This window comes from Lithobates pipiens, unplaced genomic scaffold (assembly GCF_037356315.1).
Source record: "Lithobates pipiens isolate NorthernLeopardFrog02 unplaced genomic scaffold, aLitPip1_a1.2 Scaffold_13, whole genome shotgun sequence".
Taxonomy (NCBI): Eukaryota; Metazoa; Chordata; class Amphibia; order Anura; family Ranidae; genus Lithobates; species Lithobates pipiens.
Window position 1 is genome coordinate 161978193 of NW_027507718.1, and position 17746 is coordinate 161995938.

General features: G+C 46.3%; 1 protein-coding gene across 4 annotated transcripts in view; it reads right to left on the reverse strand.

The window, feature by feature from the left end:
* Nucleotides 1–307: 307 nt before the first annotated feature.
* Nucleotides 308–17746, reverse strand: part of CHAF1A (chromatin assembly factor 1 subunit A) — a 623099-nt gene continuing 605660 nt past the window's right edge. For all 4 annotated transcript variants that reach the window (XM_077475776.1, XM_077475775.1, XM_077475778.1 and 1 more), the window contains one exon: nucleotides 308–541. In XM_077475776.1, coding sequence (XP_077331902.1) covers nucleotides 535–541 — 7 coding nt within the window. In that variant the 3' untranslated portion in view covers nucleotides 308–534. The remainder of the gene's footprint in view (nucleotides 542–17746) is intronic.

The following is a 17746-nucleotide window of genomic DNA, read 5'->3' on the forward strand; positions in this document are numbered from 1 at the left end:
GTCGCAGGACATGCTGGTTGAAGAAACGTCACGGTTGACCGTTTTTCCTTACATCGCATGCACTGATGGCGACATTGGCGCACTACAAGTGAAATATATCCTAAACGGCGCACGTTTAGGAGATATTTCCACTACCTATAGGTAAGCCTTATTCTAGGCTTACCTATAGGTAGAAGTCACACAAAAGAGCTTACAACCACTTTAAAGTATAACTAAAGGCAAAACTATTTTACTATCCAAAGTTAAAACCAGGGCAGAAGATTTAATAGATGAAAAGATCAAGAAATGACTGAAGCTCCACTCTGAGTTTTATTTTATTTTTTTTATTTGTGCTTTGAGACATAAGGTTATTAGGATGCATATTAAAAAACTCCTCACATTTGACGTCAAATGTATGTCCACTTTTAATATACTATACAATTAACCAGAAAGCTTTAAAACATTCTGATGAAAAATCAGTTTGATCCTCTTGAAATTCCCAGCTTGGGAAGGGGCTGTTCGCTCAAGTTAACGTTCATTGTGCATAGTATGAGGTCAGTATCTGTAAAACAGAAATGAGACAGTGGCTAAGACAAATGGACAATAACACATGTACGTCTATGCTTAGAAAATTGTCAGTTTTTCTTGAATGGTCTTTTTGGATAGGACTGTAAACAGTTTCTCTCTCTCTTTTTTTTTTTTTTAGCAGTCAACTTATCTTGCACCAAGTGTATACTTTTTTCCTTAACCAGTTGCTGACCGCGGCATACCGATGTACGTCAGCAGAATGGCACTGACAGGCATATGGGTGTACCATTATGTCCCTGCCTCACAGCAGGTGGTGCCTGCGGCGGTTGGAATCGCTCCAGGAGCGATCCGTGCTGAGGGGAAGGCCACAGATTCATGGCCAACCCCCTCGCAATTGCTCCTGACGAATGAGAAGCTTCCATAATGTAAACAGAAGCAAAGAAAATGTCATCTCACATCATGCAGCTTTTTGTTCCGGTGCCCGAGAGAGGACATCCAAGTTTGCACCAACACTACACTAACAGTAGAACACGCAGGCACACAAATCACCCCCTGTCACAGCGACACCAATAGCTGTTTTTTTTTTTTTTTTTTACTGATTACTGCATTGGTGTCATTTGTGACTTTTATTAAGTGTTAGGGCAGTTAGTGCTAGGCCCCTTTAGTTCTAGGGTACCCCCCTAATAAAAATTTAACCCCTTGATCACCCCGCCTCCAGTGTCATCAAGTGATCTATTTTCTGATCGCTGTATTAGTGTCACAGGTGACGCTCGTTAGCCAGGAAGGTATTTAGGTTCGCTGTCAGTTTTTTTTTATAGCGTCAGGTACTTCCATATACTATTTAATAAAGGTTTTAACCTCCTGATTGCCCCCTAGTTAACCCTTTCACTAGTGATCACTGTATAAGGGTGACGCTGGTTACTTAATTTGTTTTTTATACCTGCTGTTTATTACCCAATAAAGGTATAGCTCCCTGATCGCCTGGCGGGTGATATCAGTTTGGTTTTAGTGTGAGATAGGGTCTGCGTCGGCCCAGGCAGCGCCAGGTTAGTGCCAGTACCGCTAACCACCACGCATGCAGCATACACTTCCCTTAGTGGTATAGTATCTGAACGGATCAATATCTGATCATATCTATACTAGCGTCCCCAGCAGTTTAGGGTTCACAAAAACAGTGTTAGTGGGATCAGCCCAGATGCCTGCTAGCACCTACGTTTTTCCCCTCCGCCCAGCCCACCCAAGTGCAGTATTGATCACTGTCACTTACAAAACACATAGCTGCAGCATTCACAGAGTCAGGCCTGATCCCTGTGATCTCTAACAGTTTTTTTTTTTTTGGCCAGCAGTTTTACCTGTGAGTTTCACTAGTGTATAAGTAAATTTAGAGCCCAAAATGGCAAATCGAAGGTACACTAGTGAAGAGGTCTACATGTTTTTGGGCATGACTGTTTCTGTAGACGGCAGCAGCTCCATGACAGATAGCTCTGATGAAGGAGTTATGGTCCCTGCCAAGGTCAGGCGTACCAAGACCCCGATGATCTTCGGCTGTTGAGGTGCAAGAACCGCAGGGCTCATATGGAGCAGAGAAGCACTAGTGCCGCTATTCCTTCTGGTGAACTGGCAAGAACACACAGCCTAGTACACCCTGGTTGTAGTCAAACCAGCACTGCAGTAATACGTGGTAACGTGGCGAGTCCCATAAGGGCAGTTCAAGCTGGCGAAGTGGCAAACTCAAGTAGTGCCCCGCTGCCACCAAGACACAGACAGGCCCGTTGTGCCCATAATGTCCTTCCTCCAGAATTCGCCAATCCTAATTGGTAGCCCACCACTTCTGCAGCACCCGTACTTCCCCCATTCACGTGCCAACCCGGCATTCAGGTGGAAACACTATGCCATGAAGGACTGATATCCTGCAGCGCCCTCAAGGTCCCCCTACTCAAGAAAGCACATGTACAGGCCCATCTAGACTTTGCTAATGAACTTTTGAATGATTCAGAGAAGTGGGAGAAACTGTATTGTCAGATGAGAGCAAAATCAAGCTTTTTGGCTGCAAATCAACTCGCCATGTTTGGAGGAGGAGGAATGCTGCCTACGACTCCAAGAACACCTTCCCCACCATCATACATACAGACATTATGCTTTGGGGGACAGGACAACTTTCCCACATCAAAGGGACGATGGACAGGGCCATGTACAGTCAAATCTTGGGTGAGAGCCTCCTTCCTTCAGCTGGGGCATGACAATCACCCAAAACACACAGCCAAGGCAACAAAGGAGTAGCTCGAGAAGAATCACATTAAGGTCCTGGAGTGGCCTAGCCAGTCTCCAGACCTTAATCCCATAAAAAATATGTGAAGGGAGCTGAAGGTTCAAGTTGCCATATGTTGGCCTCTAAACCTTAAATTGGAGAGGATCTGCAAAGAAGAGTGGAACAAAATCCCTCCTGAGATGTGCGCAAACCTGGTGGCCAACTACAAGAAACATCTCACCTCCTGTGATTGCCAGTAAGGTTTTTGCCACCAGTACAAAGTCATGTTTTGTGAATCAATTTATAACTTTTCTGAAATGCGTTTTTCTGGATATTTTTGTTCTCTCACTCACTGTTAAAATAAACCTACCATTAAAATTATAGACTGATCATTTCATTGTCAGTGGGCAAACATACAAAATCAGCAGGGGATCAAATACTTTTTTCCCTCACTGTACATGCATGTTCATCTAAGAATAAGTTGTATACTTCATTGGGAGTTTTTTTATTATGTCTACTTTATAAAAAATTTGAATTTTTTTGATCTTCAAATGTCTCACAAAGTCCCTTGGGAATCTTGACTGTTTTTATTGTATTCTCTATGGGGCTGAGACAAGTTATGCCCATGCACGCTAGGCATTAATTGTGGTAAGAATCTTTAAAGAAAATTTTACAGGTAAACAAAAAAAAATTGAATTTCTTAATCATAGGACACTGTTTTCTTCTGGTATTTGCAGAAGCAAGAATTTTCACACTTTGTAAAGCTTAGTAAACCTGGTCCCTAGTTGTAGGCTTGAGAAATTTACATTTCTTTTTTATGATGGTGGGGATTTTTATGATGGTGGGGCTGGTGTTCTTGGAGTCGTAGGCAGCATTCCTCCTCCTCCAAACATGGCAAGTTGATTTGCAGCCAAAAAGCTTGATTTTGCTCTCATCTGACAACACAGTTTCTCCCAGTTCTCCTCTGAATCATTCAAAAGTTCATTAGCAAAGTCTAGATGGGCCTGTACATGTGCTTTCTTGAGTAGGGGGACCTTGAGGGAGCTGCAGGATTTCAGTCCTTCACGGCATAGTGTACATCAAACACTATACTAAACATCAATTGTTTTCTTGGAGACTATGGTCCCAACTGCCTTGAGATCATTGAGAAGATTCTCTCGTGTAGTCCTGGGCTGATTCCTCACCTTTTTTATGATTGAAACGCCACGAGGTGAGATCTTGCAGGGAGACCCAGACCGAGGAAGGTTGACAATTATTGTGTTTCTTCCATTTGCGAATAATCACACCAAATGTTGTAACCCTCTTACCAAGCTGCTTGGCGATGGTCTTGTAGCCCATTCCAGCCTTGTGTAGGTCTACAATCTTGTCCCTGACATCCTTGGACAGCTCTTTGCTGTTGTCCATGGTGGAGAGATTGGAATCTGATTGCTTCTGTGGATAGGTGTCTTTTATACAAGTAACAAGCTGATATTAGGAGCACTCCCTTTAAGAGAGTGCACCTAATCTCAGCTTGTTACATGTATAGAAGACACTTGGGAGCCAGAAATCTTGCTGATGTGTGAAATAAGGATTTGATTCCCTATTAAAATGCAAATCAATTTATAACTTTTTGAAATGCGTTTTCCTAGATATTGTTATTTTGCTTGTTATTGTTAAAATAAACAAAACATTAAAATTATAGATCAATTATTTCTTTGTCAGTGGGCAAACCAACAAAATCAGCAGGGGGATCAAATAAGTCTTTCCCTCACTGTACATATAAAACCGTTACATGAATTTTCCACATCACAAATGGTAGATGGCAAAAAGGCTCTTGCACAAATCTCAACATGTTTTGCGAGTCATCGCTTGCGTCATCAGGAGATGCGAGAACTCAGATGTCTGCAAAGAAGAGACCAAGTTGTTAGGGAAAAAACAAAACCACACCCAATATACTTACAAATCCACTAATCTGTTATATTGGGTGTGCTTTTTTTCCCTAAACGACTTGGTCTTTTCTTTGCAGACATCAGCAAGATGCATACATTTCAGAGGTGGCTGGGATCCTACTGTTGCTGTGAAGTCCTTTATTGAACTTGTATTTAAAAATATCTAATCCTGCATCGCTGAAGATGAAAAGAACATTATGCTGTTGGCTATGTCCAGCCTGCACTTCTGTAGGTAATGGAGGTACTCTGTGGCAAGTCCTCAGAAACAACCTCCCTGTGTTACAGGTCTGCAAATGTGCATAAGTGCAGCTTTGATTGACTCTGAGCACTAAGTTATGGAGAACTAGTGAAGAAGCTGTTGAATATTGAAAGATCTTATCACCCACTCTCTGCTATAGGCAAGCTAGTTAGTGAAAATCAGTGTCAAAATGAAAACTTCATAGAGGGGAGAGTGCTGTGTCAGTCAATGAACTCAGAACGGTTCATTGAATAAATTGTTTGTTATTTTACGGTAACAGAAAAATGTGATTTTTGTACTCACCGTAAAATTCATTTCTCCGAGTTAATCGACAGACACAGCGCCTCCTTAATCTTGACCATTGGGTTATATTGCCTTTGCAGGACGACTAGGCAGAACAAAACTACTGGCTAGGCCCATGGGCTGTCCTCAGTCAGTATATAACCCTCTCCCTGGACTATTTATTCAGTTTAGTAGCAAGCAGTAATAGAAGTATCAAAAACTTCATAAAGGGGTGGGCACTGTGTCCGTCAAACTCAGAGATATGGATTTTACAGCGAGTACAAAAAATATGATTTTTTTGTACTCACCGTAAAATCCTTTTCTCTGTAATTCACCGACCGACACAGCTCCTCTCTGTAACAAATGGGTTGTTAGCCTTATCACTAGGAGAATACTAGGCATAGTTGTAATACAACACCCAGGGGGGCGGTCCCTTGGGTAACAACCCTCCCGTCTGCAGACAGACCTCAGTACGTCAACAAGCATATAACAAAAAGGATTTTACGGGGAGTACAAAAAAAAAAAAATCATATTTTCTCTTATATTCACTGACCGACAGCTCCTCTCTGTAACAAATGGGACATCCCCAAGCAGTGCCAAACGAGAGGTGGGAAAACAGCACAAAACTTCATCCACCATGACAAGTGGGAACTAGTGAAACTTTACCCATAAAAAACAACAGTTTGTGGAAAAACCACCACAAAAATTCGGGTATCCTCAACAGGAGTGATCACCCAAAACCGCACCAAACTGCGGAAATAATGCAACAGTGCATTAACAAAACAGTACTGTGTTTTCATCGAAAAACCAGGAAAAACAGAAAATATATATTGCATATTCAATTGCAACTACACGGCCACCTGCAAAAAACTTTGCGGCCAAAACAAGCATCCGCCGATGCACTGACGTCTACCTTGTAGAACTTAATAAACGTATGAACAGAAGACCAGGTCTCTTCTTTACACATCTGAGCGGCAGACGCTTGGTGTCAGAAGGCCCAAGATGTTCCAATTGCCCTTGTAGAGTGAGCCATGACTGAAAAGGGGGGCAACTGTCCCTTCAAGGTGTCGGCTTGTACTACAATCTGTCTGATCCACTTGGAAATGGTGGCCAACGAGACTGTCATGCCTTTCTTTGGACCAGCCACCGAAAGAAACAGTCTGACTTCCAAATGGGAGCCGTGGCAGAGAGATACACCTTAAGAGCCCGAACCACATCCAAAGCGTGAAGGGCCACCTCCTTAGGGTGCTTCGGCTTAGGACACAGAGATGGCAATAGAATGTCCTCATTGATATGAAAAGCCGAGACCACTTTCGGTAGAAAAGATGGTTGCGGACGCAACACCACCTTATCCTTGTGGATAAACATATAGGGCAACTTGCAAGACAAGGCCATCAGTTCTGAAACCCTCCTGGCTGATGTGATAGCCACTAGGAAGACCACTTTCTTTTCTGGGAAAGTCAACAGGGGAATCTCCCTGATATTTTCAAATAGCGGTTTTTAAAGCGCCGACACCACCAGGTTCAAATCCCAAGGTGGTAACGGTGGACGCACCGGAGGGGCTACATGTCGTACCCCCTGAACGAAGGTACTCACTAAGGAGTGAGATGCCAGGGGTCACTGAAAAAAGACAGCCAATGCTGAAATTTGCCCTTTAATTGTCTTAATGTCAATTTCTGGTCTACTCCTTGCTGAATTAACAGCAAGATCCTGGATATGGAAAAGGAGCGCAGATGCCATCCTTTCTCCTCACACATGGAGGAGAGGTAGGCCTTTCAGGTACAATGGTATATCTTCCGAGAAGATTTCCGTGCTCTCAACATAGTCGGGATCACCGAGTCCGACCGACCCCTGTTCAACACCTGGCTCAATAGCCATGCCGTTAAAGCCAGCGATGGTAAAGCAGGATGGAGAATCGGACCTTGAGACAGAAGGTCCTCTCACAGCGGCAGTCGCCAGGGAGCGTCTGCCACTAGACACACCAGGTCTGCATACCAGGGATGCTGAGGCCAATCTGGGGCAACCAGCATCACTGGGATCCCCTCAGCTTCCACTCTGCGAAGCAGACAGGGTAACAGTTTCAGTGAAGGAAAGGCGTAGATCAGCTGGTACTGATCCTACAGAGCCACAAGCGCGTCTGACGTGTCGGCCCACGGATCTCTTGTACTGGACATGAATCTTGGCACCTTCCGATTGATACGGGAGGCCAGAAGATCTACGTCTGGTGTGCCCCACTGAAGCCAGACCAAAGGGAAGAGTCACAAACTGGTAGTGGGCTTCCCCGACTGCAAACCTCAGAAACTTTTGATGCCGAAGGCATATGGGTATATGCAGGTACGCAACCTGGATGTCCAAGGACGCCAGGGTGTCCCCTTGATGGAGTGCAGCGACTACTGAGCGAACTGATTCCATTCTGAACCTCTGCACTTTTACAAAGTGATTGAGGGCTTTTAGGTCCAAGATCGGACCTACCCCTTCCTTCTTGGGAACCACAGAACAGATTTGAGTAGAATCCCTGGAAGTGTTCCAATTCTGGGACCCCGCAATTCAGGAAATCCCTTACCGCCCCCAAGAGGGCCTCCCGGCAAGCCGGGGATACGGTTATGCTGGAGGGAGAAGAATCTGTTTAGCAGCCAAGAGAGAAACTATCTTGTAGCCTATGGAAATCAGATCACAGACCCATTGGTTGGATAACCGGGAGGACCACCGGGCTGCAAACTCCTGAAGGCGACCCCTCACCCAAGACATTGGTGTGGGCAAACCTTCATGCGGTAGCACTTTTATTTGCAGGCGTTAGGCTTGCGGTTCCAGGGACGTTTTTGACCATCCGTGGATGTTTTGTTGAAGTTCCGGGCGGATGAAAAAGCCGTTTGTGAGCGGAAAAAGAGGGTCCTTGCCTACGGCGTGGCTCCTTAGCCTTCCTGGCCTGTGGAAGTAGAGTACCCTTACCACTGGTGGCATTTTTAATAATGTAATCTAATGAGGCTCCAAAGAGCCGGTCGCCAAGGGAAGATCCGTCAGGGCTTTTTTGGACGCCTGGTCAGCAGACCAGCATTTTAGCCAAATCAGGCAGCTCAGCACCACAGCTGACACTGAAGCCCTGGATAACAGAGGGAGAGTATCCAGGGCCGCATCACAGACGTACTTAAGGCCTTGGACTAGTTGATCTGCTAGTTCCAAGCAGACAGTAGAAGCCTCCCAATTCGCGGTGCAAAAGTTTTGCCCACTCAGTGTCTGCGACACAAGTGCAGATGCTAGTAATGGTCGCACAGCTGACCCCACCACCGTAAACAAGGAACGAGCCACTGCCTCAACCTTCTTGTCCGTGGGATCCTTGAATGCAGGAGTCCCCTCAACCGGGATCATGGTTACTTTATTTAACCTGGATACTGGGGGGTCCACGACCGGAGGAGACGACCATTTTTTGAGAAGGCTCTCCTCAAAAGGGTAACGCACCGCCATGTATTTGGGGACCGAAAAGGTCCGTTGTGGGCAGCCCCATTCCTTGTAAATGCACTTGTCAAAATAAGTCAGATACGGAAACACCTTAGGTGAACGTGCTGGCTTGCGGGACCCAAAAGGGTCTGGTACATCAGCAGAGGGATCCGCTGGCTCCTGAATCTTCAGAGCATCACGCACAGCTGTGATAAGTGCTCCAACAAGTGCTTTGTCGCGCCCGGACCCGGACGGGAACTCATCTTCACTGTCCGAACAGTCCTGGTCAGCGTCATCTGACAAGACAGAGCAGGGGTCACCAGCCTCAGCAGGACCCAAGTCTGCGTCAGAGCTCTCCCCAGAAGACGGGGGGCAGGGGACTCTTTACTGCACCTTTCTTCCCACGCACCGCCTCCATCTTGGAAACAAACAAATTGAGGACCGCCGTCAGGGTGTCCATGGGCACTGAGCAGTCCGCAGGTGATCTGGTTGCAATTGCCTGGATTTCGGGGGAAGAAACACCAGTTTCTAAAGCCATGCTGACCCTACCCTGACTGCCACCCGAAGGGGACTTAGGACAGTGACAGTCCCACCCTCCTTGCTGCCGCTGACTGAGGGGCTCTTTCCCGCTGGACTCACCAGCCTGAGAAGTTCTGCGCTGTCCACAAGTAGTGCCTGTAGTCTGAGTGCTCCCAAGTGCAGAGGAAACAAAAGCTGTGTCGGTGGCAGCCGCCAGAACGAGTGCTAAAACATTCTAGAAATGTGCTCAGGCTTCAATAAAAAGGTCGCCCGGCATCTAGTACACAGACAGGAAACACGGAAAATGGCTGTGAGAGCACATGAGCCATGCTGCTGCTAGAGAACACAGAGCGTGTTCAGGCTTCCAGAAAATGGCCACCAGTGTCCTGATAGAAGATCACTTGGAAAATGGCTGCTGAAGCCCAGGAAGGCATGCTGCCCTTGCCCACACCTAAAATGGCCGCCAGCAGCTCCATGAGGTACAGAAAAAAAAAATTATAGCGACACAGCGCCACACCAGACCCTCACAGGCACCTTCCGGGAGCATAACACACAGGACCCAGGACACCGCTAGCCAGCCCAGCCGCTCAGCCCCAGCGAGGAAGGGAGAGCTGTACTCCCAATCCTGAAGAGCTGGGAGACATGCCATTGCAGAACTACTCACTGATCAGTACAGGGTAGCTGCTGGCTTGGCATACTGTGACGCAGACATCAGTAGCCGGGTCATATGTATGCCCCGGAGCATAAAAGTTCACCGACCACCTCTGCAGCTGAGGTTTCGTTGCGGCCCGCCGAGCCATAGCTGCGGTCTGCACACACTTGATGGCCGGACTGGGGAGACTACAAGGATAAGGGTCCTCCTTCACTAGGCAAAATAAAACGGAGGTCTGTCTGAAGACGGGAGGGTTGTTACCCAAGGGACCTCCCCCCTGGAGTAAGAGTTCTGAGTTTTGTATTACAACTATGCCTAATATTCTCCTAGTGATAAGGCTAACAATCCATTTGTTACAGAGAGGAGGTGTGTCGGTCGCTGAACATAAGAGAAATCACATTTTCTCTTTCGTTCATCGACGGACACAGCGCCTCCTTAATCCCGACCATTGGGAGGTCCAAAAGCAGTGCCAAAGAAAAATGAGGGGTGGGCAAAATAACCCAAGGCTAACCACAAGAGTCCTAACCAGGACACAGGAGCCTTAACCGGGTCACAGGAGCCCCACCTGAAATAAAAAATATTTAAAGAAAACACCCCTTATGAGGGAACCCCCCTCTTAAACAGCAGCCTGCAAAACCTTGCAGCCAAAAGAAGCATCTGTAGATGCCAAAATATCTACTTTATAGAATTTAGTGAAGGTATGCACTGACGACAAAATGGCCGCCTTGCAAACCTGTGATATTGACGCCTGATAACGGAAGTCCCAAGAAGTATTATGCACCGTGACAGAGAAAGGAACAACACGACCCTTAATAGAATATGCCTGAGTCAGTCAGTCTGATCCATCTGGAGATGGTAGCCGAAGAAGAGGCCAGCCCTTTCCTTGGTACTTGTGTAACCAAAAAAAGCGAGTGACCTCTGGAATGACTCAGTGGATGCCAGATACACCCGAATCGCACAAACCACATCCAAGGTATGCAAAGCAAATTCCTTGGGATGAGCCGGCTTGGGACACAAGGACGGTAACACAATGTCCTCATTCAAATGGAAGTCAGAGACAACCTTGGGCAAAAAGATGATGGACAGGGACGAAGAACCATGTTATCCCTATGGAGTACTAAAAAGGGACTACAACAGGATAATGCCACCAACTCCGAAACCTCAGTCCGAGGTAATAGCCACCAGGAGTGCCACCTTCTGGGAAAACATAGGTAAGGGACTCTCCCGAATATTCTCGAATGGAGGTTTCTGGTGAACCGGTGGCACAAAGTTTAAATCCCATGGTTGCAAAAGAGACTGTACCAGCGGAGCCACATGCCAGACTCCTTGAATGAAGGTACAAACGAAAACATGAGTGGCTAGGGGTCACTGAAAGAAGACTACAAATGCAGACACCTGGCCTTTGATGGTGCCCAAAGCCAACTTCTGCTCAACGCCCTGTTGAAAACCGGACAAGATCTGAGCGACAGAAAAGGATAGAGGATGAACGCCAATCGACTCAGACCAAGAATTGTACGCTTTCCACGATCTTACTAGAAGTGGACTTCCTCGCCTTCACCATAGTAAGGATCACTGATCCTGACAGACCTCTATCTCCCAGTACCTGGCTTTCAATGGCTAGGCCATTAAAACCAGTTACTGTAAAGCTGGATGGAAGCTCAGCCCTCACACATCTGGTTCCCTTTAAGAGGTAGCTTCTAAGGGACGTTGACGGTCACCGGAAGACTTTTGCCCTCGCAGGCACCGCAGAAAAGGAAGGCATTGACCCCGCAGTGACACTAGGATGACTGCTGCATCTACCAGAGGAACTCGCAAGATTGCCACGATCCTCAGTTACTTCCCATTGAACTGAACCTGTTGAAGGGGCCGACATTTGAGAAGAAAAATTACTAACCTGGTCAGCATTCACACCAGTCAGACCCAGGTAGCCCAATTTCCTGGACAGGGCTAGAGGGGACCTTGGGTAGTTCAAACATCACCTGAACCATTACAGGAATCATACCCACACAAGGAGACACAGGGCCCCCCGAAATGGACAAATTCTGTCCCCCTTCTTTGGTACCCCCAAAAGGTTCAATTCGTGGACCCCATTGACACTCATGAAGGAGGTCCATGAATCTGAAAACCAGGTGAGGGCAGACCTTCAAGCTGCAGGAGTCTTGTCAGTGGATCTGGAGAAGCTTGCTTTAGGCTTGCCAGACCAAGATTGCTTGGAACTTCCCAAGGAAGACTTGAGAGATCTGTTTCCTTTATCTGCAGTCCCAGGAGCCCGAAAATTTCTTATAGACTGAGAAGGAAGGCCCCCGTCTGCAGCGAGGCTCCTTCCCTTTCCTAGATTGAGGCAGGAAGGTATTTTTCCCCCCTGTAACACCCTTAATGATGTCATCCAGGGTAGCCCCAAACAGGCAGTCGACTTGAAAGGGAATATCAATGAGAGCTTTTTTTTTTTTTTTTTTTTTTTTAGAGGCTTGATCTGCTGACCAATTTTCAAGCCACAGCACACATCTAATCACCACTGCTTAAATAGAAAGCTTGGACAGCACAGGAGCTGCATCACAAATATACTGTAGCCCATGGACCAACTGGTCCGCTAAATCAACATAAGCAGCGGAAACCTGCTCACTATCTAGACCCTGGTGCAAAACCTTGGTCCATTTAGTTTAGGGTCTGCAACACCAGGGCAGAGGCCGAGACTGGAAGCAATGCCGTCATAGTAAAATATGCTGCGTGCCACAGCCTCCGCTTTCCTGTCAGCCGGGTCCTTAAAGGACGGGGATTCCTCTAATGGGATCATAGTTGCTCTATTCAACCCGGAAACAAGAGACTACCACTAGTGGGGTAGTACAGTTTTCTAAAAGTGATAGCGTACAGAGAAACGTTTGGTTTCAACGTTTCATTGATGGACGTATCTTCTCTTTATTCTTGATCAAACAGGGACATCCCAAAGCAATGCCACGAGGGGTGGGCAAACAAACTAGAGAGAACAGGCCAAAACCTCGAACCACCCTGAAGGGCCGTCCAAAAACCTTAAACTACCTGCAAAACTTTGCGGCCAAAACTAGCCAACACATCAACCTTTAATAGTTTAGTAAATGTGTACACAGACAACCAGGTTGTTGATGTCAGAATGCCCATGATGCATTGGGGAGTGTGCCATAAAGGAAAAGGTAGGGCGGCTCTCGCCCCTTAGTGTTATATGCCCGAACAATACCCTGCCAGATCCAACAGAAAATAGTGGCAGAAGAGGCCTTTCCCTTAACAATCCATAAGCACAAAGTCAGACCACCAGAAGGCAGCCAGGGTGGATAAGCACAAGCAAATCGCTTGGACCGCGCGCAAAGATTGGAAAGACGCCTCCATTGAGGTGTGAAGACTGAGGACACAAGGAAGAAATGTCCTCATTTAGATGGAAATCCAACATCACCATTGCAAGGAAAAAAAAAAAAAAAAAAAAGGAGTACAGATGAAGAACCACCTTATCCCTGTGCAAACCAGTGTCGGTCCGTTCATAGGGGGCCCTCAAAGCTACTGATAGGAAAAAAAAAATTAGCTTTTAAGTGTGTGCGCCGGACACACAGGTGCTATGGGAAGAATTACGCCATCGCAATCACGCGGTTTGCGGGCAAGATCTATTTGCTGGCCTTTAGACTGCGCTCAGAGCACAGAGCTCTGCGTTCCGAACACTCACACTCTGGCATTATGAGTTCTGTGGTGGTTAGTGATTGGCGGGTCCGTAGAGCAGTGATTTTATCGAACCCACTAATCACTTCCGTTTTTTTAAGCGACTCATCTGATCCAAAGGTGGATGGAACACGAGACATGAGCAGAGCATATTACTGAAGCTGCTAGTAGGCAAGATTAAGCAGACTACTTGTGTTGTGGTCTCGTCACTGCAGTGTACTGGCTCTGGGGAGGAGGAGGAGGGGGGAGTGCAGAGTCCCCCAGGCAGTGAAGGGTTAAGATGCTTTGTGCATTCCCGGGACAGTACATCTGGATGGGGCTGCTAGTGTTAAATGTGTGGCATGCAGGGGGAGGGGCAGCCAGGCAGTTGGTAATGTTAAACTAGTTGTATGGGCTGTCGCCCTCTCAACTGGCTACATTTACTCCCAATCTAAGAGGGGAGATTAGAGCCTATCCTCTGCCCATGGAAAGCCAGACCATGTAAGATGGGCCTGATATCTGATCTGTCCCCTGCAGGGAGGATTGATGGATTGGGGGGGGGATTTGATAATACTGGATGGTATGGTGACATTGTGCTTAGAGGACAGGGAATGACAGCACTGCACACTAATCTGTGCTGGATTAGGAAACCAACAGGCAGATTACCATCTCCTAAACATCCTCGGGATCCTCTCCTACAAGAGATCCTAACCTGGGGCTCCCTCTGTTCTCTCCATTTTCTTCTCTGATCATGTCTGTTTATGGAGAAGGGAGTTATAGCAGTGCAGGATGCCCCACTACCATATACTGTGTAGCTTCAGTATATATAGTTGACATCTGCCAGAGAGGGTTTGGTGGTCTGATCTGGGAGCTCCATGCGGACATTAGGTTTGCTATGACAGATGTTATATCAAAGACAATGTACCTGTCATCATCCAACTGTTGACATTAACTGACTTGTGTCCATTGCTGTGTGAATGAAAGTAGAGCACAATATTAGTGACAAACTGTATTACACTGATGTTGGGGGGGGGCCGGGGGGGGTTATTTATGTTTTTTTTATAGAAGCAGTTTTGTATAATACATACATATACACACACACACATTATATATATATATATATATATATATATATACATATACACACACACACACACATATATATATATATATATATATATATACACCCTCTGGCTGAATTATAAACTTGCCATAAGACTTGCAGCATGAAATGGACCTGAAGTGTGCTCTGGTCTGGTCTGCTGATCGCTATACCAAATAAGGGGGCAGAAACGTTCAGGTAGGGGTGTAGCTTTTTATTGGTTTAGGGTTATCTACTGAGCAAGTTTGGTGAATGCTTGGAGATGGTATTTGTGATGGGCAAGCACTTGGCATTGGTTATGGGCTGTTATTTCTGCATGCTGCGCAGGATGGCTTGGATAGCATGGGTTGCGAACAAGGATGGCTTTGTAGGATCTTGCAAAGCCAGAAAGTGTTTGATGCCTGCTACGTATAGTCAGGTGCTGTTGTGTGATAAGGCCAACTGATTGTGGCCACACAAGATGAAAGCTAGTATGTGCTTAGTGTGTAAGCTAAGGATTGGTCGGGGTCCTGTGTCTGAGAAAGGAAGACCAGGGGGCGTGAAACAAAAGATCGTCCCTGGGGAATGATTCTCATTGTAAGTTTGAACATCCCTAAGAGGGATTGAGGCTGTTTTTTAGTACACCCATGTGCCTGGATAAAGTCTTGAAGGACTGACCAGATGCAGGTCAGTTTGTTGAGGGGAAGGCTGGCCTGCGTGGAGCAGGGGTCCAGGTTGAGTCTTTTAATGCCGTGCCAGCACCAGACGGACAGTTGGATGGGTAGAAGCTTAAAAGCTTGTGATATATTGGCTTTAGAGAGCCAGGTGCCTGTGCCTACTTTGAAAATGGCTTGAACCGCCATGTCTACCGAAGCATATCTTGGGGAGAGTTCCTCTGAAGGAATTAGGGAATTCAACGCGGGATGTGGGAAGAATGAGGTGCAGACACAGGCCATACACCAAGCTAATGTTATTTGAAAATTTGCCCTCGACAAGCCCGATAGGGCTAACTCTCCAGTTGTTGAAAGGGGGCTGAGCGAAGGCGTCAATAATGAAGCCTCGGTCAAGTTCAGACTGTAATAGCTGATCTACTGCCTGTTCGTCGGTGGCCCCTGACCAGAGATTCCTGCATTCGTGAGTAGTGTGGGGCAGTGTGATGAGGCCGTTATGGAATCCTGCTGAAAAATCTTTGGATAAGGAAGGTGGCTAGTGAGGGAATGGGGTGTGAGGTGAGGTAAAGCCCAAACCATAGGCTGTCTACTCGGCCTAGTCAATAAGATTTCTTTTCTGCTAGGTTGTGGGCTGAAATGAGGAGGGAAGCAAGGTTAGTGCCCTTGCTGTCCAAAATGTCCTTCCTGATGCTGGCTTGGACTAGCTGGGATGGGAAGATACTGGAACTCTTCCCTGTCATACCTGTGGGGATTGTCAGAACCCGGACTGTGCCGGGGTCAGGGATGGCCATGGCCGTGTGCCACTCTGGCGGACAGCGATGACAACATGGTGTGTGAGGCTGAAAGATGGCCAAAGAGGAGCATGAAAAGTTCAACCTTCCTGGCCATAGCAGGGAGGGGCACACCCCTGCCACCTAGATCTGCTGTACCTTTGAAATGTGTTTATGCGACTGCAAGGGGAACTTTATTGTGAGGTGAAGATTTAATTAAGTAATCGAGACCATGAGTGGACTTTCGAAGGAAAACTGTTTTGAGAACAGTTGGTCTGGAGCTATGTGGGCCTGTAGGGTGAGTGGAACCAAAGGGGTTTTGTTAATGACGTGGCTAATCAGACCGTGATATGATGATTTATTTTGGTGGATCATTGCGTCGTTGAGGCAACGGACATCGAACAACTGTGGAGCTACACCGAGATAACAGAAGATGCACGAATGACTCGACACAAAGTGACTATCGAACCTGAGGAGAATATGAATGACAACATGCAAAGTAATACCTGTAAAAAGGACTGAAGTGATGGGTACAGGAAATAAAGGCTAACACGAGTCAAGGTGGTTAGAGGGTCGCGGATGCAACTGACCTGGAATTGTGGTGAAGGGTATAGTGAAATTAACTAATGGAATGTTTTGCCATGGCAGTGGCATGAATCGGTGTGTTGTGGACAGCCTTCCCAGAAGATTTGAAGCTGTTATGGTGGCAAAGGGTGGGCCAAGTTAATATTGAACCCTACGGACTAGGATGTTATTAAAGTTCAAGTGCATGTAAAGGCAGACGTCAATACTTTTACAGGTTTTTAAATACACACACACACACACAGTATATATATATATATATATTATACACACACACATATATAATAAAGTGGCCGGTGAGTGTATATTTTAGACCTCAGATCAGCCCATTGTCTGCCCCTTTACACCTCAGATCTGCCCCAATTCCTGCACCTTCAGACATCAGAACCACCCCAATGCCTGTATCTTCACACCTCAGATCAGCCCCAGTGTAGTCTAGCCCAGTGGTTTCTTAACCTCCCTGGCGGTATGATTAGTTCTGGTTTTAGGTGCTGAAAGCGGTACAATTATTTTGCATGGAAATTTGGAGTTTTATATTGTAGTCCTGTAATTCTTAGGAATAACTCTCTTAAATCTGTTCAAACCAGAGTCTAGCAGACATCCCGTGTATGATAAAGTTTATAATATAATAATTAAAAAGATTCAATAATGTAATCAAATCCAAAAACACTGAAATTTGCTCATTTTCAGAATTGTCGCTGTCATTAGATTTAGCGTTTGATGACGAATTTCTACACAAATCGCTATCGCTCAATTCTGCAAGTGATTATAATTTATTATCGCTGTTTTCTAGTTGGTCTAAAATCACTTGACATAAAGGGACAGTTTTTGGCAAATTCCAGGCAGAAAAAACAGCATTTATAATATAAAAGTGCATGCAGGGCACTGCACAGACCACTAGGGACAAAGGGGGTGTGTAATTTTTTAATACAGTGCTGTAATTTGTAAGATTACAGTACTGTGTGTGTTTTGTGTGTTTTTACTTTTTTGAATTTGCCGCCAATCTCCGCTCCCGTGCACCGTAACGTCGCAGGGAACGGAGCTCGGCGGCACTCGGGCACTGTGTGAATCGAGCGGAGGACAGCTTGATCACACAGCGCGGAGGACATCGCTGGATCCAGGGGACAAGGTAAGTAACTTCTCCCTGTATCCAGCGATGCGATCCCGAGTCTG